General features: G+C 43.9%; 1 protein-coding gene across 4 annotated transcripts in view; it reads right to left on the bottom strand.

Moving 5' to 3' along the window:
* The window catches only part of RNF214 (ring finger protein 214), a 44,182-nt gene extending 25,400 nt beyond the window's left edge, over positions 1-18,782 (bottom strand). The window contains exons 1-6 of one of the 4 annotated variants that reach the window (XM_059181681.1): positions 18,677-18,782; positions 17,000-17,118; positions 14,259-14,769; positions 13,495-13,554; positions 9,327-9,467; positions 5,713-5,852 (exon numbers count right to left, since the gene is read on the bottom strand). In XM_059181681.1, coding sequence (XP_059037664.1) covers positions 5,713-5,852; positions 9,327-9,467; positions 13,495-13,554; positions 14,259-14,769; positions 17,000-17,115 — 968 coding nt within the window. In that variant the 5' untranslated portion in view covers positions 17,116-17,118; positions 18,677-18,782. Of the gene's footprint in view, positions 1-5,712; positions 5,853-9,326; positions 9,468-13,494; positions 13,555-14,258; positions 14,770-16,999; positions 17,119-18,627 lie in introns of those variants that run through there. The other 3 variants (XM_059181700.1, XM_059181690.1, XM_059181708.1) reach the window with 3 other exon arrangements.
* Positions 18,783-19,032: the final 250 nt, after the last annotated feature.

Here is a 19,032-nt window from a genome sequence, read left to right as displayed (position 1 = left end):
AATAAATTATTTTGTTTTAAGATACTAAGTTATTTTTCATTTAAGATTTTATTTGACAGAAAGAAATACAGTGAGAGAGAGAACACAAGCAGGGGGAGTGAGAGAGGAAGAAGCAGGCTCCCCACTCAGCAGAGAGCCTGACGTGGAGCTTGATCCCGGGACCCTGGGATCATGACCCGAGCTGAAGGCAGACTTAAAGATGGAGCCACCCAGGCACCCCAAGATATTAAGTTATTGATGGTTGTTTTACACAGCAACAGATCATCAAAACACTTACTCTCAAGAAACTAACTACATGATGGGGGAGGCATTCAGGTCAACAAAAAGACCATAAGAGGTGTGTGTTAAGACAGAGGTATACTCAGCATGCGAATGCATACAGAGGCTCATCTGAAACCTTCACCATGTGTGAAGGGGAGGAGATGGGGAGGATCTGGGAAAGCTTTCTAGAGTAGATAATACAGGCTGAGTTTTAAATGAGTTCAGGTAGCAGTAAGTAAAAACCAGCAGGGTTCTTCAGGGGAGCAGTAAAAGTATAGCTGGAGACATGAACAGGGACTAGGTCATTGAGGGCCTTCCATACTACGCTAAAGAGTTAAAACTTTACCCTGAAAGCCATAAAGAACTATGAAAAATTTTCAGCAGGGAAATGACATTATCAGATGTGGATGTGAAAAAGATTTCTACGGTAGCTGTGTACTATACAAGTGAGAAGGGAGGAAGAGTGAAGGCATAGAAAGTTTCATAGCCTACCTCAGTGATCTAGGACTGACGAGATCCTGAACTGCCAGGGTCAGCGTGAACAGGGAGAAGGATAATTTTTCTTTAAAGATTTTATTTACTTAATTTAATTTAATTTATTTATTTGACAGAGAGAGAGCACAAGCAGAGAGAACGACAGACAGGGGGAGAATGTGGGGCTCAATCCCAGGACCCTGAGATCATGACCTGAGCCAAAGGCATCTGCTTAACGGACTGAGCCACCCAGGCACCCAAATAAAGGGATAATTAATATTAAGAATGTACAGGACTTAGGGGCGCCTGGGTGGCTCAGTGGGTTAAGCCGCTGCCTTCGGCTCAGGTCGTGATCTTAGGGTCCTGGGATCGAGTCCCGCATCGGGCTCTCTGCTCAGCAGGGAGCCTGCTTCCTCCCCTCTCTCTCTGCCTGCCTCTCTGCCTACTTGTGATCTCTCTCTGTCAAATAAATAAATAAAATCTTTAAAAAAAAAAAAAAAGAATGTACAGGACTTAGTAAAAGAGATGTGGTAGAAAGGGCGCTAAGAGAGAATTTAGGATGACTCTTGGTTATTCAGTTTAGACAGGGGGTACATAGTGCTGCCATGTTTGGAGAAATGGCAGAAGCAAGAGTGAACTGAAGTTACATACAGGTACAAAGTTTAGACTCAGATACAGGGACCAGAGGAAAGGATGGCTGTGTCTGTTGAGAGCTGAGAAACAGAACGAGGTTTCACTTAATGTTCTCTATTTTTACAGTGAAATAAAAAGCGAGATCATCTGCTAAAACTAAGGAGAGAAATGGTAGGGAGAGAAAGGTGAGAAAGGGAGGTAAAAGTCTGGGACAACCCTGAGAGGAAGAGGGAGCCCCGAGGATTCAGGTGATGTTAGCAGATACACAGGTGGAGGGTTGTCTCCAGCAGCACTCAGCAGCCCGGTTGTAAAGACAGAGAAGTCAGGTGGCTGACCTGACCCAGGACCGGAGTACTACAGAAGAATGAGAGGAAAGAGAACTGAGGGGAACACCAAGGGGGTAATCCAAGCATGGGACGTGCACCAAGGCTGGCATGAGGAAGACATGCTTCCAGGGAGCTGGAAGACTGGTGGGAGATGGAGTGAGGTCACCGAACAAGAAAGAGGACATGAAGCGGTCAAAGTGTAGACTCACTGGGAATGAGCAGCCTGCTGGAAGGAAGGACAGCTATGATCACGTACAGGATGTTGCAAGAGCCTGGCTCACTGCTCTGTACCCAGGAAATGTTCACCAGACTTACTGATTGCTAGGCAAGCTGCGAGGGCTTCTACACATACCAGTTACATAAACTAGCATTTGGTGAGAAATTTCCAAAACAAATCTTCATGTACCTTGTTGATTTCAATTTAGTACAGATTCCGAAATGACACCTACAGTAATGCTTCCAGGGGTGCCAGGGTGCCTCAGTTGGTTGAATGTCTGACTCTTGGTTTTGGCTCAGGTCATTATCTCGGGGTCCTCAGATCGAGCCCTGTGACAGGCTCTGCACTCAGCATGGAGTCTCTTTGTTCCTCTCTCTCTCTCTGCTCCTTCCCCTACTCTCTTTCTCTTTCTTTCTCATAAATAAATAAAATCTTTTTAAAAAAATACGTCCAACAGTAAGTCCCTCGATGTGCTACTTACCTATTACACTATCATATGAGTTCATCAGGCAAGCTCAAAACATTTTTTTTTCAAGATTTCATTTATTTATTTAAGAAAGAGAGAGAGAGAGAGTACATGAGCCTCATGAGCCAGGGGAGCGGTAGAAGAAGAGGGAGAAGCAGGCTTCCCGCTGAGTAGGGAGCCCAGTGCAGGGCTCAACTGCAGGACCCTGAGATCATGACCTGCGTTGAAAGCACGCATTTAACCACCTGAGCCCCACAGGTGCCCCATGCTCAGAATATTTTTTTAAAAAGAAGAATCATGTTTAGTATTTCAGTTCCTGCTTTTTGTCCCAGGGTACTTCTATGAATCAACTAATGATGTCTTTTAAAGTACAGGCTCACCATCTTCTACTGAGGAGGAGTCCTACTTGTTGCTCCCCTCCTTAGACCAGCAATACCCCGCAAGAATATCATCTGGGAATTAGGAAGGGACCCACAAAAGCAGGACAATGGCCATAACAAAGCTACCAGGTATCCAGGAGAAAATCATCGAATATGTGACTAAACTGAATATTACTTCCTTGGTTTTGGGGTTTTGTTTTTTTGTTAACTCAGGGTGTCCTCTTTACAATTACAATTACATTAAAATACATACTATCCTCAAAGAGTACAAAGCACTTAGCAGATTTCTATTAAGTAAATTCACCTTTAATTTTTTTTTAATTAATTAATTTAGTTTTGAGGAAGAGAAAGAGCAGGGAGTAGGCAGGAGCAGCGGGAGAGGGAAAGAGAATCCAACCAGCCTCCATGCTGAGCACAGAGCCGGACTCAGAACTCTAACCTCACGACCCGGAGATCGTGACCTGAGCTGAAACCAAGAGTCAGACGCTTAACCAACTGTGCCACCCGGGTACTCTGTAAATTCACTTTTACATAGCATCAGTGTGAAATTCTCTCCTCCCAGCCGGGGCCACTGCAGTGTGGGCCACTGTCACTCTCATGCAGGATCTGAGACTTAAGTCTCCTACATGGTCCTCTACACTATTCCCACCTATTTTCCACCTGCCAAAGTAATTTATCTAAAATGCAGAACTCCTCCTTTGATACCTCTCCTCACTTAAAATCTTTCAGTATCTCTACCAGGGAAAAACACAAACTCCTGATACATGAGTCTTTTGTGACGGGCTTCCCACTGCTATACTGGTCTCATTCCTCATTCCTCCCCACCTCCCTACAGCTCAGGTGCTGTTCTCTCTTGTCTGTAGGCCGCCTGCCTACAATGTCTTTCCCCTGTTCTTTGCCCCAGTTCCTCCCTGTACCAACCTCCACCCCTGTAACTCTTTCTTTGAAAGTTACCTGTTTAATCCAGGATCCTTCCAAGGATCATGCATTGCATGCGGAGTTCATATTCCCCTTCACCTTTCAGGATTTAATTCTGGAAATCACTTCCTCTGGGAATGCCTCTCTGACTCCCCGCCTCGTCTGGGTTCCATTACCCCTTCTACATGCTCTCATACCACCACTATTATGGTATCGTTATACTAGTTTGTAATTATCTGTCATTTCTCCTAGTCAACAATAAGCTCCACGAGGACCTTCCATTCTCCAGGCCCATATTGTCAGTCTCGCAGTAGACACTCAGTAAGCGCTGGCTGACGGTATGAGTTATGAACAGGAAACATGACTATTATGGCCTGAATTGTGTCCCCCGCAGATTCATGTGTAGAAGCCCTCACCAGCAATTTGATTGTATTTGGAGATAAGGCCTTTAATGAAGTAATTAAAGTTAAATGAGATCATAAGGATCGGGCTCTAATCCAATAGGTCTGGTGTCCTTACACAAAGACCAGAGACATTGAGATTAAGCACACGAGGAGGAAAGGCCATGTGAGGACAGAGCATGAAGGCAGCAGCGTATGCTAGCCAAGAAGACAGGCTTCACCAGAAACCAACCCTCCTGGCATCTTAATCTTGGACTTCCAGCCTTTAGAACTGTGAGACAATAAATTACTATTGTTTAAGTCACCCAGTCTGTGCTAACTCTGTGACGGCAGTCTGAGCAGACAAATACAATGATCAAAATATCTGTGCCCACAGTTACTGTGGATGATGGAACGCAAAACAAAACACGCATCCCTGCTAGAACAAAGATAAATACAGAAGACTTCTTCTACCTACTTCTGGAAATTCACATTCCACAGAAACCATGACAGAAAGGGTCATTTTGATGATGGTAACACATAAGAAAGCCCAATTGTATCTTCCAGACCACGAGCAGTAAACTGTTAGCATCAATCACCATCTGGGCTTATCCACTCAGAAGGCTGAGAAAGTGGTCAGAGATAACATTTAAGAGTGTAGAGTACACATCAAAAGGAAATCTTTCACAGAGCCTAGAATTATCACGGCAGATTCACCTTCCCAGCTTCTGCTAAGACTGCTGCTAACGTCTCTGTTTCACCATCCCCCTCCAGCCTGTGACGATGATGGCAGAGGCCATGCTGTTGCTGGGGGGTGGCAGGGTGTGCAATCACTAACAACGCCAGGTATAGCATTCTACTCCTAGCACACTCTTCATAATCGCTGACACATGGATCTTCATGGACAACTAACCGACCTTCAAAGCATTATCATTCAATTCTCAACGAAACAGATTGGTCCTTAGGCTCTTTCCCAAACATTCTTTCTCATGCTGACCTTTTACGATTACCGCCTTTCATACCTGGAAAATGATTCAACCATTGAACTTGATACTTTTCCCTCAGAGCTCTGACTCATCAGCAGGCCAAGATTTTCTTGATAAAAGCACATTTTAGAATTTAAATAAAATCATCAGGGTTCACATTATTTCGATTTCCATGTTAAGAAACTTGGAAAACTGAATATTTGACCAAATTCTATGCACACCTTGCTCTTGCTATAGTACCCAAAAGAGAACAGAGATCCACTGAATAATTCTTTCCAAAGGCTTACTTACAATGTTACTGTTTGAAATTTGTTTTGATGCTGAATAACATAATCAAAATATTCCCAAAGCCTGAACTTCTAAATAAAAACCAGGTTCAAAGCAAGTGAAGCAGGTGTTAGATGCATTTCAAAATCTGGATCATACTTAGGACCCAACAATCAGCTGCTATTATTTTCAAGGTATTATTGAATCTGAAAAAAAATTTTTTTTTTTTTATTGAATCTAACACAAGGTGCTGAAAAAGCTAAAATCATTAGAGGATTTTATTTGTGCACTTGTTTTTCAAATAAAAATTAGACCGAAAGAAAGCAGGAACACAAACACGACTGGATGCTACGTATAAATCCACACACGCACACAGAGGTTTTACTCTTGACAGCATCATTTACCTTCTGCCCTTCTCACAAAGCTTCTCGATTTCAGCTTTCAGATCCTGCTCCTTCTGCAAAAACTCCTTCTTTTCTTTCTCTATCTTCTTCTTTGTTTCTTCTCGCTTTATTGTTACATCCTGGATAGCTTTTAGTATCTCCTGAGTCCCCCATAATTACAGTCACACACAAATAAAGAAGGAAATGAATTAGTTCTTTTGGTCTGAAGGTTATTTTCAACTAACACAAATTAATACATGGACTCTAGTAAATTCAAGCTGGATTGAAGGAATTGGGTTGATGAGTAGCTCTGAAAGCCAGTATTTAGATGTAAGAGAGAAAGTTACAATAAAGCAGATTTCAATTCAGCAGGAGCAAAAATTTCTGATAATCACAACTGTTCAAAATGGGATTTACTGCCCTGAGAAGCAATAACCCTTCCACCCATGTTCGGATAAAGGCCAAATGAACACCTGCTATGAATGCTGAGAAAAGCATTCTTACAAGGGGTAGGAATTCATTATGTCCTATAAAAATGGTCCTGTTTTGTTTTGTTAAGGTTCTGCTTTCTTATGTGTGAGAAGTTTTTTGGTTCCTTTTGTACTTTAACAAAAATATATGTCTTTGCAGTAATAAGTGGAATAATAAAAAAGTGATAGTTAAGTCACTCCTTAATCCATGCCAATTCCACCCATCATTAATATGTTCACTGTTTCGTAGGACTGCTTTCACATCTTTATTCTCACACAAACACACATATACTAAAATATGTAGTTCTTTGCTTCTGTGTTTTTTCCAAATGAGATGATTTTTTTTTTAAAGATTTTATTTATTTACTTGTCAGAGAAAGAGACAGAGAGAGAACACAAGCAGGAGGAGCGGCAGGCAAAGGGAGTAGCAGGCTCCCCATGCAGGACTCAATCCCCAGATCCTGGGACTACAATCTAAGCCAAAGGCAGACGCTAACCAAAATACAATGGTCAGCGGCTGCCGTCTGACCAACTGAGCCACCCAGGCTCGGTCAATCATGAGATGATTTTATACACATTATTCTGCATCCTGCTTTTTTTCACTTGATGTGAGCATACTGTCAATACAGATTTAACTGGGGGCACTTGCGTGGTTCAGTTGGTTAAACATGTGATTGGTTTCGGCTTGGGTCATGATCTCAGGGCTGCAGGATCGAGCCCCGTCAGGCTCCGGGCTCAGTGCAGATGTGCTTGGGATTCTCTCCCTTCTCTCTCTACCGCTCCCCCACTCAAGTGTACTCTCTTTTTCTCAAATAAATAAATAAATCTTAAAAAGTAAAGTAAAATAAATATACAGATTTAACTTAAAAATAGCAATATATGACATAACATGTCTATGTATATATATCCAATTTATCTAACCATTCTATGTAAGGAGTCTGTCAAGTTGACTCCAGTTTTCTCTAACTACACAAATTACTGCAATAAATACACTGTATATCTACATTTTCATATAAAAACTTTTATTTCTGTAGAAAAGACTTAATGAAATGATTGCTAGGTCATTGCATATTTTAAGTCTTAACTGACAATTCTTAGTAACTTTTCCAAAACGCTGTAACAATCCATATACAAATGTCTGGAAAGGGTTCATTTTTCCTCACTCTTGATAACCTATTTCATTTTTGCCAATCTTCTGAGGGGAGAGAGAGAAATGATATCTAATCATTTTAAGAAACATTTTCCTAACTCCCATTCTCTACTGTTTCTGCAGTCAGCCTCCTCCAACTAGAATAAGCATTCAGTGCAGAGACTATGTTCCCTTTACTGCTAAATTTGCAGAGACTGGATCAGGAACTCTGAAAACATTTGCTAAATGAATGAATGAATGAATTCCAGTGAGGCTGAGGCCGAGCCTTTTATGTATTATCCACTTGCTTTTCTTCTTCTGAATACTACCATTTATAATTGTTTTAAAGATTTTATTTATGTATTTGAGAGAGAGAGAGAGAGAGAGAGAGAGCACAAGCGCATGAGCAGAGAGCCCAACTCAGGGCTTGATCCCAGGACCCTGAGATCTTGACCTGAGCTGAAAGCAGATGCTTGACTGGCTAGGCCACCAAGGTGCCCCACCATTAATAATTGTTGTAGGCAAAATAATAACACCTGCCCCCAAAATATGTCCACATTCTAATCTAACCTAATCCCTGGGACCTGTGACTATGTTTCTTTCCACGAGAAAAGAGACTGTGCAGATCTGACTAAGGTAAAGACCCGGATGCAGGGAGACAGTCCTGGATCATCTGGGTGGGCCCAATATAATCACACAGGTCTTTCAAGGTGGAGAACCTTTCTCAATTGTGATCTGAGGAAGTTGTGGCTGGGGAGGAGTGGTCAGACATGCAAATTTGCTGAACCTGAAGGTAGAGACGGGGTCCACAAGTCAAGGAATACAAGCAGCCTCTAGAAGCTGGAAATGTAGAAAGAGGTATTCTCCCCCAGAGTCCCCAGAAAGTGATGCAACCCTGCCAATACTTGGATTTTAGCCCAGTGACTTGGACTTTTGACCTAAAGGACTGTGAGATAATAAATTTGTATGGTGTTCAGGTGGCAAATTGATGGTAATTTGTTACAGGAGAAACAGGAAACTATACAATAACCTTTCCTGAGTTTTTTCTAGAGTACTTGACTTCTACTACGAACTTGTAGGAGACTCAGAACACAGATATGGATATTAAACCCTTTATCAGATGTGCTACAAATACTTTCCCAATCTACCACTGATCTTCTGATGTATCATCTGCCATATCAGAAGTTTTAAATTATACATAATTAAATCGATTCATTTTTCTATGGCTTCTGGGTTTTTTACCTGGCTTAAAGTGACCTCTTGCAAGCCAAGGTTTTATAAACATTGTCCTAAATTTCCTTCTAATTAACACTTTTTCCAGTGTTCATACGTAGATTTTTAATCTACTAGAATTATATTTTTGGGTTTTTTAAAAGATTTTATTTATTTATTTGACAGACAGAGATAGTGAGAAAGGGAACACAAGCAGGGGGAGGTGGAGAGGGAGAAGCAGGCTTCCCACTGAGCAGGGAGCCTGACGCTCGATCCCAGGACTCTGAGATCATGACCTGAGCTGAAGGCAGGCGCTTACAACTGAGCTACCAGCTGCCCCTAGAATTACCGTTTTTTAATATAACATAAGAGTCTAATTACATGGTTTTCCAAGTAACGAATGTCAACAAAATATATTAATTAACTTTTGTCTCTAATCTAAAATAGAAGTGAGAGTATGGGGGCTCCTGGGTTGCTCAGTCAGCTGAGTGTCCAACATTTGGTTTCAGCTCTGGTCACGACCTCAGAGTCGTGGGATCAAGTGTCTCGTTGGGCTCTGCGCCCAATGGGGAGTCTGCCTGAGATTCTCTCCCTATGCCCCTCCAATGGCTCAAAGACATGCACGCTCTATCTCTCAAATAAATAAAATCAAAACAAAAAACTCAGATTTTGAACAAGATACCCTCAAAGCTTCTTTTTATCCTTAAAATTCTAACACAACCATTAAAAAGATAAACATTGCTCTTCCACCAATTCAGAAATAAAATTACAGCCTGATTAGGGAGTGTAGCCATACTTATTGAGATTTAACATAAGCGGGGTACCTGGTGATTCTTCATTTCTTCTTCTCTCCTTTGCTGGAGCTGCTTTAATTGCACTTGGAGCTGATTCTCCACTTGCCTCTGCTTGTCCAGGACCTCCTGGTAACGCTCCTTCAACAGTGTTCTCTCTGTCATCATTTTGTCCTATTTGTAACAAGAGAAAAAAAGTTTAATTCCCAAGTTTAATTGCAAAAAACACCAGCTGTTCAAGGCACTGTGCAGAGCTCTAGGCTACAGGGTCCAATATTCTAACTACAGCCATGAGTAGCTATATAAACTTCAATTAATTAAAGTAAGAACATTTTAAAAGACAGCCCCTCAGTCACCTAGCCACATTTCCAAGTACTCAGTACTTAGTCCCAAGAACAAATGGCTACCACACTGGCCAACACAGATAGAAGACATTTCCATCACTACAGGAAACCCTGTTGCACAGCTCGGCTTGGGGGAAGGGGGTGGTAAGGAATGGCCTGTGGGCCAAATCCAGCCATTGTCTGAATTTTTTTCTTAAGATTTATTTATTCATTTCAGGGAGGGGGGAGAGAGAGAGAGCGAGAGAGAGCGTGTGAACTTGCGTGCACAAGCAGGTGGAGGGGCCAAGGGAGAGGAAGAAAAGCAGACTCCGTGCTAAGCTCGGATCCCACGACCCTGAGATCATGACCAGAGCCAAAATCAAGAGTTGGAAGCTCAACCAACTGAGCTACCCAGTGCCCATATAAATAAATTTTATAGGAAAATAGACATTCCCAATGGCTTAAGGGCTGCTTTTATCCTACAATGAGTGGAATGGTTGCAACAGAACCCACAGAGCCCCAAAGCCTAAGACATTTACCCTCTGACCTTTTACAGAAAAAATTTGTCAATCACTGCTCTAGAGAATAAGAAGAAGGAAGCATTTTATCAGAACAAGAAGAAATGAGTAGGTAAAAACAAAACAAACAAAAAAAAAACAGATCACCTACTCAAAACCGCATCCAGAAAGAGGATTCCTTACTGGCCATTAGCGCTGAAAATGGACAGATCCACTAAAGAGGTCTGGGGAACATGAAATTCAGACTGGACAAATTAGCAAGCTCTCATACATGAGCACAAGAGTAGAAGAAAGTTTTCTGAGGACCACAGTTCAGCTCTGTCTCCCCATATCCGTAAATCAAGAAAAGTGATGGTTATATTTCAAAGGGATGCTAAGAGACGGTCAATTTAAAACACACTTAGTATAAAGCAGACCATGTCAAATTTAAACAAAGAGCATTCAACTGAACTTATTCATTAAAAGATTAACTATTTTCAAAGAAAAAACAGGTTTTAGAGGCGAACAAAGGAAAACTTATTACATTATGATAATAAAAACGAAGTTTCAAGATGGGACTTTAGCAGAGTACCTGGGTAATGTAGTCAGTTAAGTGTCCGACTCTTGGTTTCAGCTCAGGTCACAGTCTCAGGGTTGTGAGATCCAGCCCTGCATAGGGCTCTATTCTCAGCCCAGAGCCTGCTTGGGATTCTCTCTCCCTCTCACTCTGTCCCTCCTCCTTGTGCTCCCTATCTAAAATAGATAAATAAATCTTTAAAAAAGTGGGGGGGGATTTTAGCTCTGCGATAAACTAGTCCTTAGTCCAGGTGCTGAAATGTGACTAGGGCTCCCAGGGACTCTCCAGTCTCATGTCCTTCTTTTTTTTTTTTTTAAGATTTTATTTACTTATTTGACAGAGAGAGATCACAAGTAGGCAGAGAGGCAGGCAGAGAGAGGGAGGGGGGAGGGAAGCAGGCTCCCCGCTGAGCAGAGAGCCTGATGTGGGGCTCGATCCCAGCACCCTGGGATCATGACCTGAGCCGAAGGCAGAGGCTTAAACCACTGAGCCACCCAGCACCCTCCAGCTCACATCTTTATAGGGATTCTGAACCTGGGATCTATGGATCGTCCTCAAGGGTCTCTAAACTCTTTGAAATAGGGCAATGTGGTGGGGAGGATAAATTTTTCTGAGAGGAGAATTAAGTTTTCAAAAGATTCCAAAGGAGGACTTTAAACCAAGCAAAATATTAAGAACCAATATATGCAACTAGTAGATAAGAGGAATATTTTCTTTCTTCAGCACAGCTCTTTCCCTTTATTTCCTTGTGGTACCTTCTCCACCCACAATGCTTCTTTAAAGTAACAGAGGCCAGGGGAAAAAACCACCAGTCTCATGAAAAGAAGTCTCAAGGTATACACTGTTAGTACATACAAAAAGAGAACTGAAAGGCTATAGAGTAAACTACTTCATCCATTATCATTTCATCTTAACAAGCCAAAGTTACTTGGTTTAATCAGTGTCTAATTGGTTCCAAGGACCAGAAGTTATAATTTCAAACGCAGCCAGTGGGAAATTACCATAAATGCACAAAAAAGGAAACAAAACAGAAGCCAGATTTCTTGTATTGCTACCAAGCTTAACACCTGCCTAGTTCCACTGACTTTTTAAAAGCATGTGGGCCCACAGTGTATGTTAACTAACTAGAATTTAAAGGAAAATTTGAAAAAATAAAATAATATAAAATAAACAAAATAAAGGCATGTGGGCCATCCCGCTACCCAAAAGAAAACAGCCACACAAAACATAACCCCGGGCCTCTTCTGGCCCAATCACTTGGTAGTTTCCATTCCTGCTTCAGACTGATGCTAAAACTTATTTATAACTTAGTTGGCCCTTGGATTACTATAGTCATCAGAACCCCACCATACAACTGTGGGGACAAAATAAATACTCTATGTGAAGTGCTTAGAGTAAGTATTCAAGAAAAGGTGAATCCCCACCCCCAACCCCCTTCCCTGGGACTTCTCTTCTGGCTTGGTTTTCACCCAGCACATCTCCACCAGCTCGCTTATCTCTAGGACCTTTTTACCTGCCTATTAGGAGTAACTCCAAGTTGCTACCTTGTATTTAAAAAACTTTATTCACTTCATCTTGCTAATATACTCCCACAACTTCCTTCTTTCCATCTGCCCCTCAATTTCTTCCACTTGAACAAATACCTACTTTCTCATCTGGTTGCTACAAGCACTTTCTCTCTCATTTTTTTTCACTCAGTTAACACATATTACCCTAAAAACCTCTTCCTGACGCTAGGGTACCTTTCCCAGCATCATCCTTCCTCTTGAAAAATATACACTTTGATATCTATATTCTTTTTTTTAAGATTTTATTTATTTATTTGACAGAGAGATCACAAGTAGGCAGAGAGGCAGGCAGAGAGAGGGGGAAGCAGGCTCCCTGTTGAGCAGAGAGCCCGACGCAGGGCTCTATCCCAGGATCCTGAGACTGTGCCCTGAGCCAAAGGCAGAGGCTTAGCCCACTGAGCCACCCAGGCACCCCTGGTATCTATATTCTTGAGGGTGGAAGTTTCTGCGACAAAATACCAGAGATAGATCAGAGACCATTTTAACAAAGATAAATGTGCAGCTTTCTAGGTTTTAAAAACCAATTGCTAGGAATAAAAGGGAAGAGACGACTCAACGGTACACCAGAAAAAGACCTGATGGGAGTCTGGCTGAAAGCTCAAAATGCTGAGCAGACTGGGGAGACTTAGCCAAGGGAGACTTAAGAAATAGTGTCTGGCAGGATAGACAGAAGGAGAACCCCACTGTGCTGTGACTTCATTATTCTGTATTTGGATTATTGTATTTAGTTCTCAGGATCACATTTTCAAAGCAACATTGATAAGATGGAACTTGTCCAGGTGGGAAAGTCAGCAGGACAAGGGAAGGGCTGGAAAATATATTGGATGAAGAAAAGAAGACTGTTAAAAACGTCTGGGAATGTTTTTTCTGGAAAGATTCACGCTTGAGGAATAAGGGGAAGAGGAATAAACAAACTTCAAGGATACACAGGGCCAACAAGTAAAGGAAGATTTGGATTTAGTCTACATAGCTCAGGAGAGCACTCTAAGTATGACAGGTGCTATCCTCACCTCGGAACAAGATGTAACAATAAGAGCTCTTTGTCAAATACAAGAGGCTGCGTTACGAGTAGCAAGCTTCCCATCTCTGGGAGTGATCAAGTAGAAAGAAATTAGCTGACCATCTGTTAGGGATTTGAAAAGGAGATTCCTGCACCTTTTCCAGATGAGATGGTATGACTCTAGATAGTCTGAGTGAATGATCTTGTATATTCACTGTGACAGTTTAAGTACTCACCAGATTCTTTTCAATATCTTGATCCGTGTTTACCTCTGAATCGGCCGTCTTAAAGTCAGTCTATAAAGAAAGAAGCAATTATATTCATGATTGTTCAGAGACGTTTTAAAAGGCAGAACTGCTCTTTAGTAATTTTACCTAGAAATCTGTCACAAGTAACTAAGCAGCTAAATTTTGCGTTCCCTTAGTGGCTTATTAACAAGGGAAGAACTATAGGTCTGGCAAATAGGAGCTGGCATGTATATTGCATTGAACATTTATCCCACAAAAGAACCTGAACAAGACCCAAGAACTGACAGAGAGACAGCCTCAGGCGTGAAGTAAGAATCTCGCCCCCTACTGCCTCTTGTGCCCATCTTTCCTCCTATAACAAAGCACACCAAGCACTAGGAGGCAGGATCCACTGTACTTCTTAAGATGTAGGTCAGAGAATTAACAAGGATTCCTCCTGCAAGGACAAAGATGGGAAATATGAATGCTAATGACCTACACTCATCCACTAGTCAGTGAAAGAGATTATACGTAGGTCATAAAGTTTCCTGGCGCCACGACAGGATCCTGGCTCCTGGCTTTATTATTTATTGAACACCAGAAGGATGACATCACATAGCACCACACGAAAATCGTACGACAGTTGCCAATAAAAAAACGGGACAGAGTAGTTCTCCGCCACCTACGAAGAAAAAAGTCTCCTACCCTTGATAAGTATATAAATACATAAATAGCCCAAATTCCACGTTAGTAGTAGAAACTTGATACTTGACCTGTACAGCAATGTTTTGAGAAAGCTTCAGGGAACAGCTATCCTGATCATCATCCTGATCCACTCTGACTCCTTCAACCCCATTTGCTGGAGACACCACAGGTCGGAAATCCAAGCCTGTGTCCCTGCTACCTTCCTTTAGGATGGAGGCTGGTGGGGATTTCTCTTCAGAACAATTCCCGGAGGCAAGCTGCTTTGTATGGCCCCCTGCCTTAAGAGACCGAGTGACAGGATGGAGGCTCTCCCGGAGGCATGTGTCCCCCTCCTCTCCTGCTGTGTCGGCCACGTCCTTCAAATCAGACTGAGACCCACCGCCAGAAAGACCAAGGGCTGTGGCTAGCAAGTTTTCTCCTAAAACCGCCCGGTGCGCTGCTGAAGTGTCACCTGCTGATGAACCAGGATTCTGCTCTGGGTGTTCCAAATGCACATTTCTGTTATTCTCCTTGGTTATCGTTTGGCTACTTACACTCGACAGAGGTGAGTTCTTGTGCTTCTGTGCAGGGTCTTTGGGGCTATCAAAAACACAAGATAAAAAGTTTCACTCTTCACCCAATCTTAAGGAAGATTAAAGACATATCTTTAACGTAACGACTAGAAGAACAAAACCAGACTACATAAGCCTCTCAAATTATCAGAATGACGTGGAACTTGGTCTTTGTCCGTGATTTTGACCCACATGCGGGGAGTAGAGCCTGATGGTTAGAAGCTGGGTGCTGGAGACAGACATTTCCTGTAGGGTGACTGTAAATAAACACAATAAATGACCCTGAAGAGCCTCAGATTTGTGAGGCCCAATCTGAATCCTTTTGGGGAATGTCACTGACAGCCTACTGCTCATTTAAAGTTTTTCATTTAGTGAGCTGTACTGACTTGGTTACACGTCATGTTCTAATAAAAAAATATATTAATTTAGAAAAAATGTTCTTATTCCACTCTCACGTTTCATAAAAATAATTTTCATTCAAATCCCTCACACAGATCTTTGGCCAGAACCACCTTTCGGGTTCCTCAACAGTTTCCCAGAGCACAGGAATGAGTGGTTGTCTTGAGGTTGTCTGAGGTACAGACACCAAATCCAAAACTGAAGCTGTCAGTGGGACCTTTATCCCAGACAAATACATGCAAACGGAGAAACACTGGGAAAGCCGTTCTGACATTTGTCATGGCCAGTTTCATATTGCTTTTTTTGAAGAGCTCTTTAAAACCAATTTACAGTGACTTCTAACAGTCACAACCGTGAACCTGCCACCCAGGAATAATGACTGCATCTGTATTAAACTTCTTTGCCCCCTTTTTAAAAAACAACAACAAAAAAAACCAGGTTGTGTCAACTGATGCTCTTAAGTACCCCAAGCCAGCACTGACTGAGGCTTTAGGTGACGGTGCCTTCCTGTCCTCAACAGCACATGTTGTTCAAAATAAAAGAACCAACAGTGTCTTTGGGGTACGAAAACCTTCATGAACACCTCTAGCTGACTCCTTCCTGAGAGCTACCTGGGGAAGTGGGGGAAACACTTAGACTATTAATTTGGGCATATACAGTACAGTCCCCAGGTGTAAATCCTGCTCTGCTATTTACCAGTTGTCTGACTCTCGTTAAGTTACTTCACCTCATTCATCAAACTGAAACATGACCCACCTAATAGGGTTATTGGGAGGATGACATGAAATCGGGCTTCTGAAGTATATGGAACAGGGCTTGGCACAGTACATATTCAATCAACCCTAGCTGCCATCACTATTACTAGGAGTACGTGGATGATTCTATTTATAAAATGAAGATCCAGGATTATGGTTAGGCTTACTCAACATTTTCCCCCATTACCCATTAGCCAACAAATCTCTAATTTAAACCGGTATTTATGAGGTGCTACCGAGTCAGACAAGCCTGGGTTCAAACCCTGACTCCAGTGTAGCTCGGCAACCCTGCGGCAAGTGTGTCTCAATCTCCTCACCTGTAAATGGGAATAATATTAGCACCTCCCTCCTAGGGCTGTTACGAGGATTAAATGTGTTAATACATATTCAACTGTTAGTACAGTATGACCTATTATATCGGGTCCCAGGTGCTCTAGAAAAGAGTTGAGGAGGAATACAGAGTTGACTTAGCACAACACTGTACATAACTATGCATTAAGGACTGTACGATGCGAAGCTGGGAAACCGTAATTCAGCCCTCAAGAGTGTAGACAGGAGGCAAAATATCTATGTGAAGCAGGAAGCCATAGGAACAAAGCTAGCTGTAGATAATACAGACACGTATATCTGTGGGTATGTATGAATATACATGTGCTTTACACATACATATGCATACACATCCATATCTCTATGTAACATAGAAAACATACAAATACACAAGTATGATATAGAATACCATTATAGTATATGTAATCATAACATAGATATACAGGCATAATATGCAGATATAGACACAGATATTATGTTATAAATATACAACTAATTGAACATACAGTAAAGGGTGGGGAAATACTAGCATTTTCAAAAGAGTTTCACCCCCTGTATTCTACTGACACACTTAGCATGCCTGCGAAGTGCCAGACGCTCTGTTAGGTACCATAAATACACACAGGGATCAGACAGTCCCCACCTTTAAAAAGCTTACTCTGGGCCAGGGCCATTAGAGCCAAAAAGAGGAAAACCCCACTCCATTTCCGTAAGAAGCCATCCCACAAAAGCCCTTCGCCCGAATGAAATCTTCCCAGTCAAGGATGCGTACGTTACCTTAGACCATCTGGGAGACCTTCGTCTGATTTGGAAGCACATAAACTAGAGGAGGATTCTGGAGGATTGGGGGCACTGGACACCACACCAGCTACCTCAGACGCTGCCGCCATCATGCTCTGTACATTCAGAAACAAATTACAGGCTTCATGTTTCCAATTTTTAAAACAAGCCTATCTTTCCCCGTTGGAAGGTCCATACCAGAGTTGTTCCAGGAAAGAAACACAAAGAAAAAGCTGAGTCCCAAGAGAAAATACTGAGTTTTTCTGTAGCAGGGTATTAAAAGAACCACTGGGCACAAGAGGCCCCAGTGGACACGGATCCTCAAAAATCACCGGCTTTATATAAATCTCTAGGAGTGTGTACAAAGCTTTCCCGCTTTTGGCAGAGATGCAGTCATTTAAAACAGACTACAGCGTGTGAGAATCGCCCAAACAGTCCACATGCCTTCTTTACCTAGTATTATTTACAAAGAATGCATTTGGGGCCTAATAATCAACCATAGCATACATTTTAAATGATTACAATCATCCTCTGTGCATCTAAGTTAAGTTGTTTGGAGATGTTCGTGTGTGAGAAAAAAGCAAAGCGATGTTGGGCAATCAGAGCATCTTCTAGCGTCAGTGTGCTCCCCACACATGGGAAATGTTTGAGAGCCACTAATGGAGAAAAACACAGACTCTTCAGAGTTACTACAGGAGTGCAAAAGAGTACAGGAATCTTGGGTACTCCTCCAAGAGAAAGAGAGGCTGAGAAACAGGGTAATCCAAGTCAGGGGATGGGGACAGAGGCCTTTCCTGGATCAGGAGGTCATCCTTTGTGTAGCAGGACAAACTCACAGCCCTCTACGATGAAGACAAAGGGGGGAAAAGAATGTGGGGGGGGGCGTTGGGGTGGAAGTGTTAGTTTAAATTCTTGTTTTTATTTTAATAGCATCGCAGGTATTCACACCGCCCCCAACTCCGCCCGGAACCTTCAAGCATGGGCAAGAATGGAGACTGGGCGCTGTCAACACTTCAGTCACAGGCCAGCGACCCGCTGTGCCTCAGTTTCCCCCATTATACAAAGCTCCTAGGAGGAAATGGGCCCCAATCGCCATTACTGCTCCCTCGGGGGGCAAACATCCTGCCCCGACAGAGCCCAGGGTCGGGGGTCCTCGGTGCCCAGGGCATGGGTCCTACGTGCGACTCTGCCGCTACAGCCCAAAGGGGAGCGGGGCAGGTACGTCGGGCTGCAGGCTGCGGCGCGGGGTAAGAAGTCGAACGTGTCGAGGGAATCCCTGCGGCGACCGCCAGCGAGGTGGCGACGCCGGGAGCGACGGGTGCTCGGGGGGAAACGGGGCACGGCCGCGAAGGGGACAATGGGGGAAGCAGCGCCCGGCGGCCACGGCCGCCTCAACCGGGGACCGCTAAGTCCGCCGCCTCCTCCGGCCGGGCCCCCCCCCACCCCTCTATCGCGCCCCCCACCCCGCCCCACCGCGTCGCCGGCGCCGTCCCGTTCCTAGGCCGGGACCCCTGCCCCGTCCGCACGGGCCCCCTCCACGCCCCCCGCCTCGACGACCCCCCCTCCGCCCCTGCCCTGGTCCCCGGCGTCGCAGCCCCCTCCCCGCGCGCCCGCCCCGCACACACCTCCCGCGCCGCGCCCCTGGGAGGCAGTGGGGGGAGGGACGGGACGCACCTGAGCGGGCGGAGCGGGGGGAGGGGGCAACCGAGCCTCGGGGGGAGGGGTCGAGCGCCGGCCCGCGCACCGCACCTCCCACTTCCGGCGACGCGAGCGGAGCGGGCGAGGCTCGGTCGGGAGAGGAGCGGCCTCGGCAGCACTGCGCCGCCCCCGACGGCGCCCTCTGGCGGCCAGAGCCGGCACCGCGGAGGAGCCGCGGACTCCCTGGTAGCCCCCTAACGTACAAGTGGACCTTCCCGGGGACGCGGGGAGGGAGAGAGAGGCGACGGCGAGAAGGAAGGAGACCCGGCGGAGGGAGGAGCTCCTCTGGGAAGGTCCCAGGGAGCGTCGGGGCCATGGCGATCAGAGAGAAA

Source organism: Mustela lutreola, chromosome 1, assembly GCF_030435805.1.
Source record: "Mustela lutreola isolate mMusLut2 chromosome 1, mMusLut2.pri, whole genome shotgun sequence".
Taxonomy (NCBI): Eukaryota; Metazoa; Chordata; class Mammalia; order Carnivora; family Mustelidae; genus Mustela; species Mustela lutreola.
The sequence above is the reverse complement of the archived record's forward strand: the minus strand, read 5'-3'. Positions and strand labels throughout refer to the sequence as shown.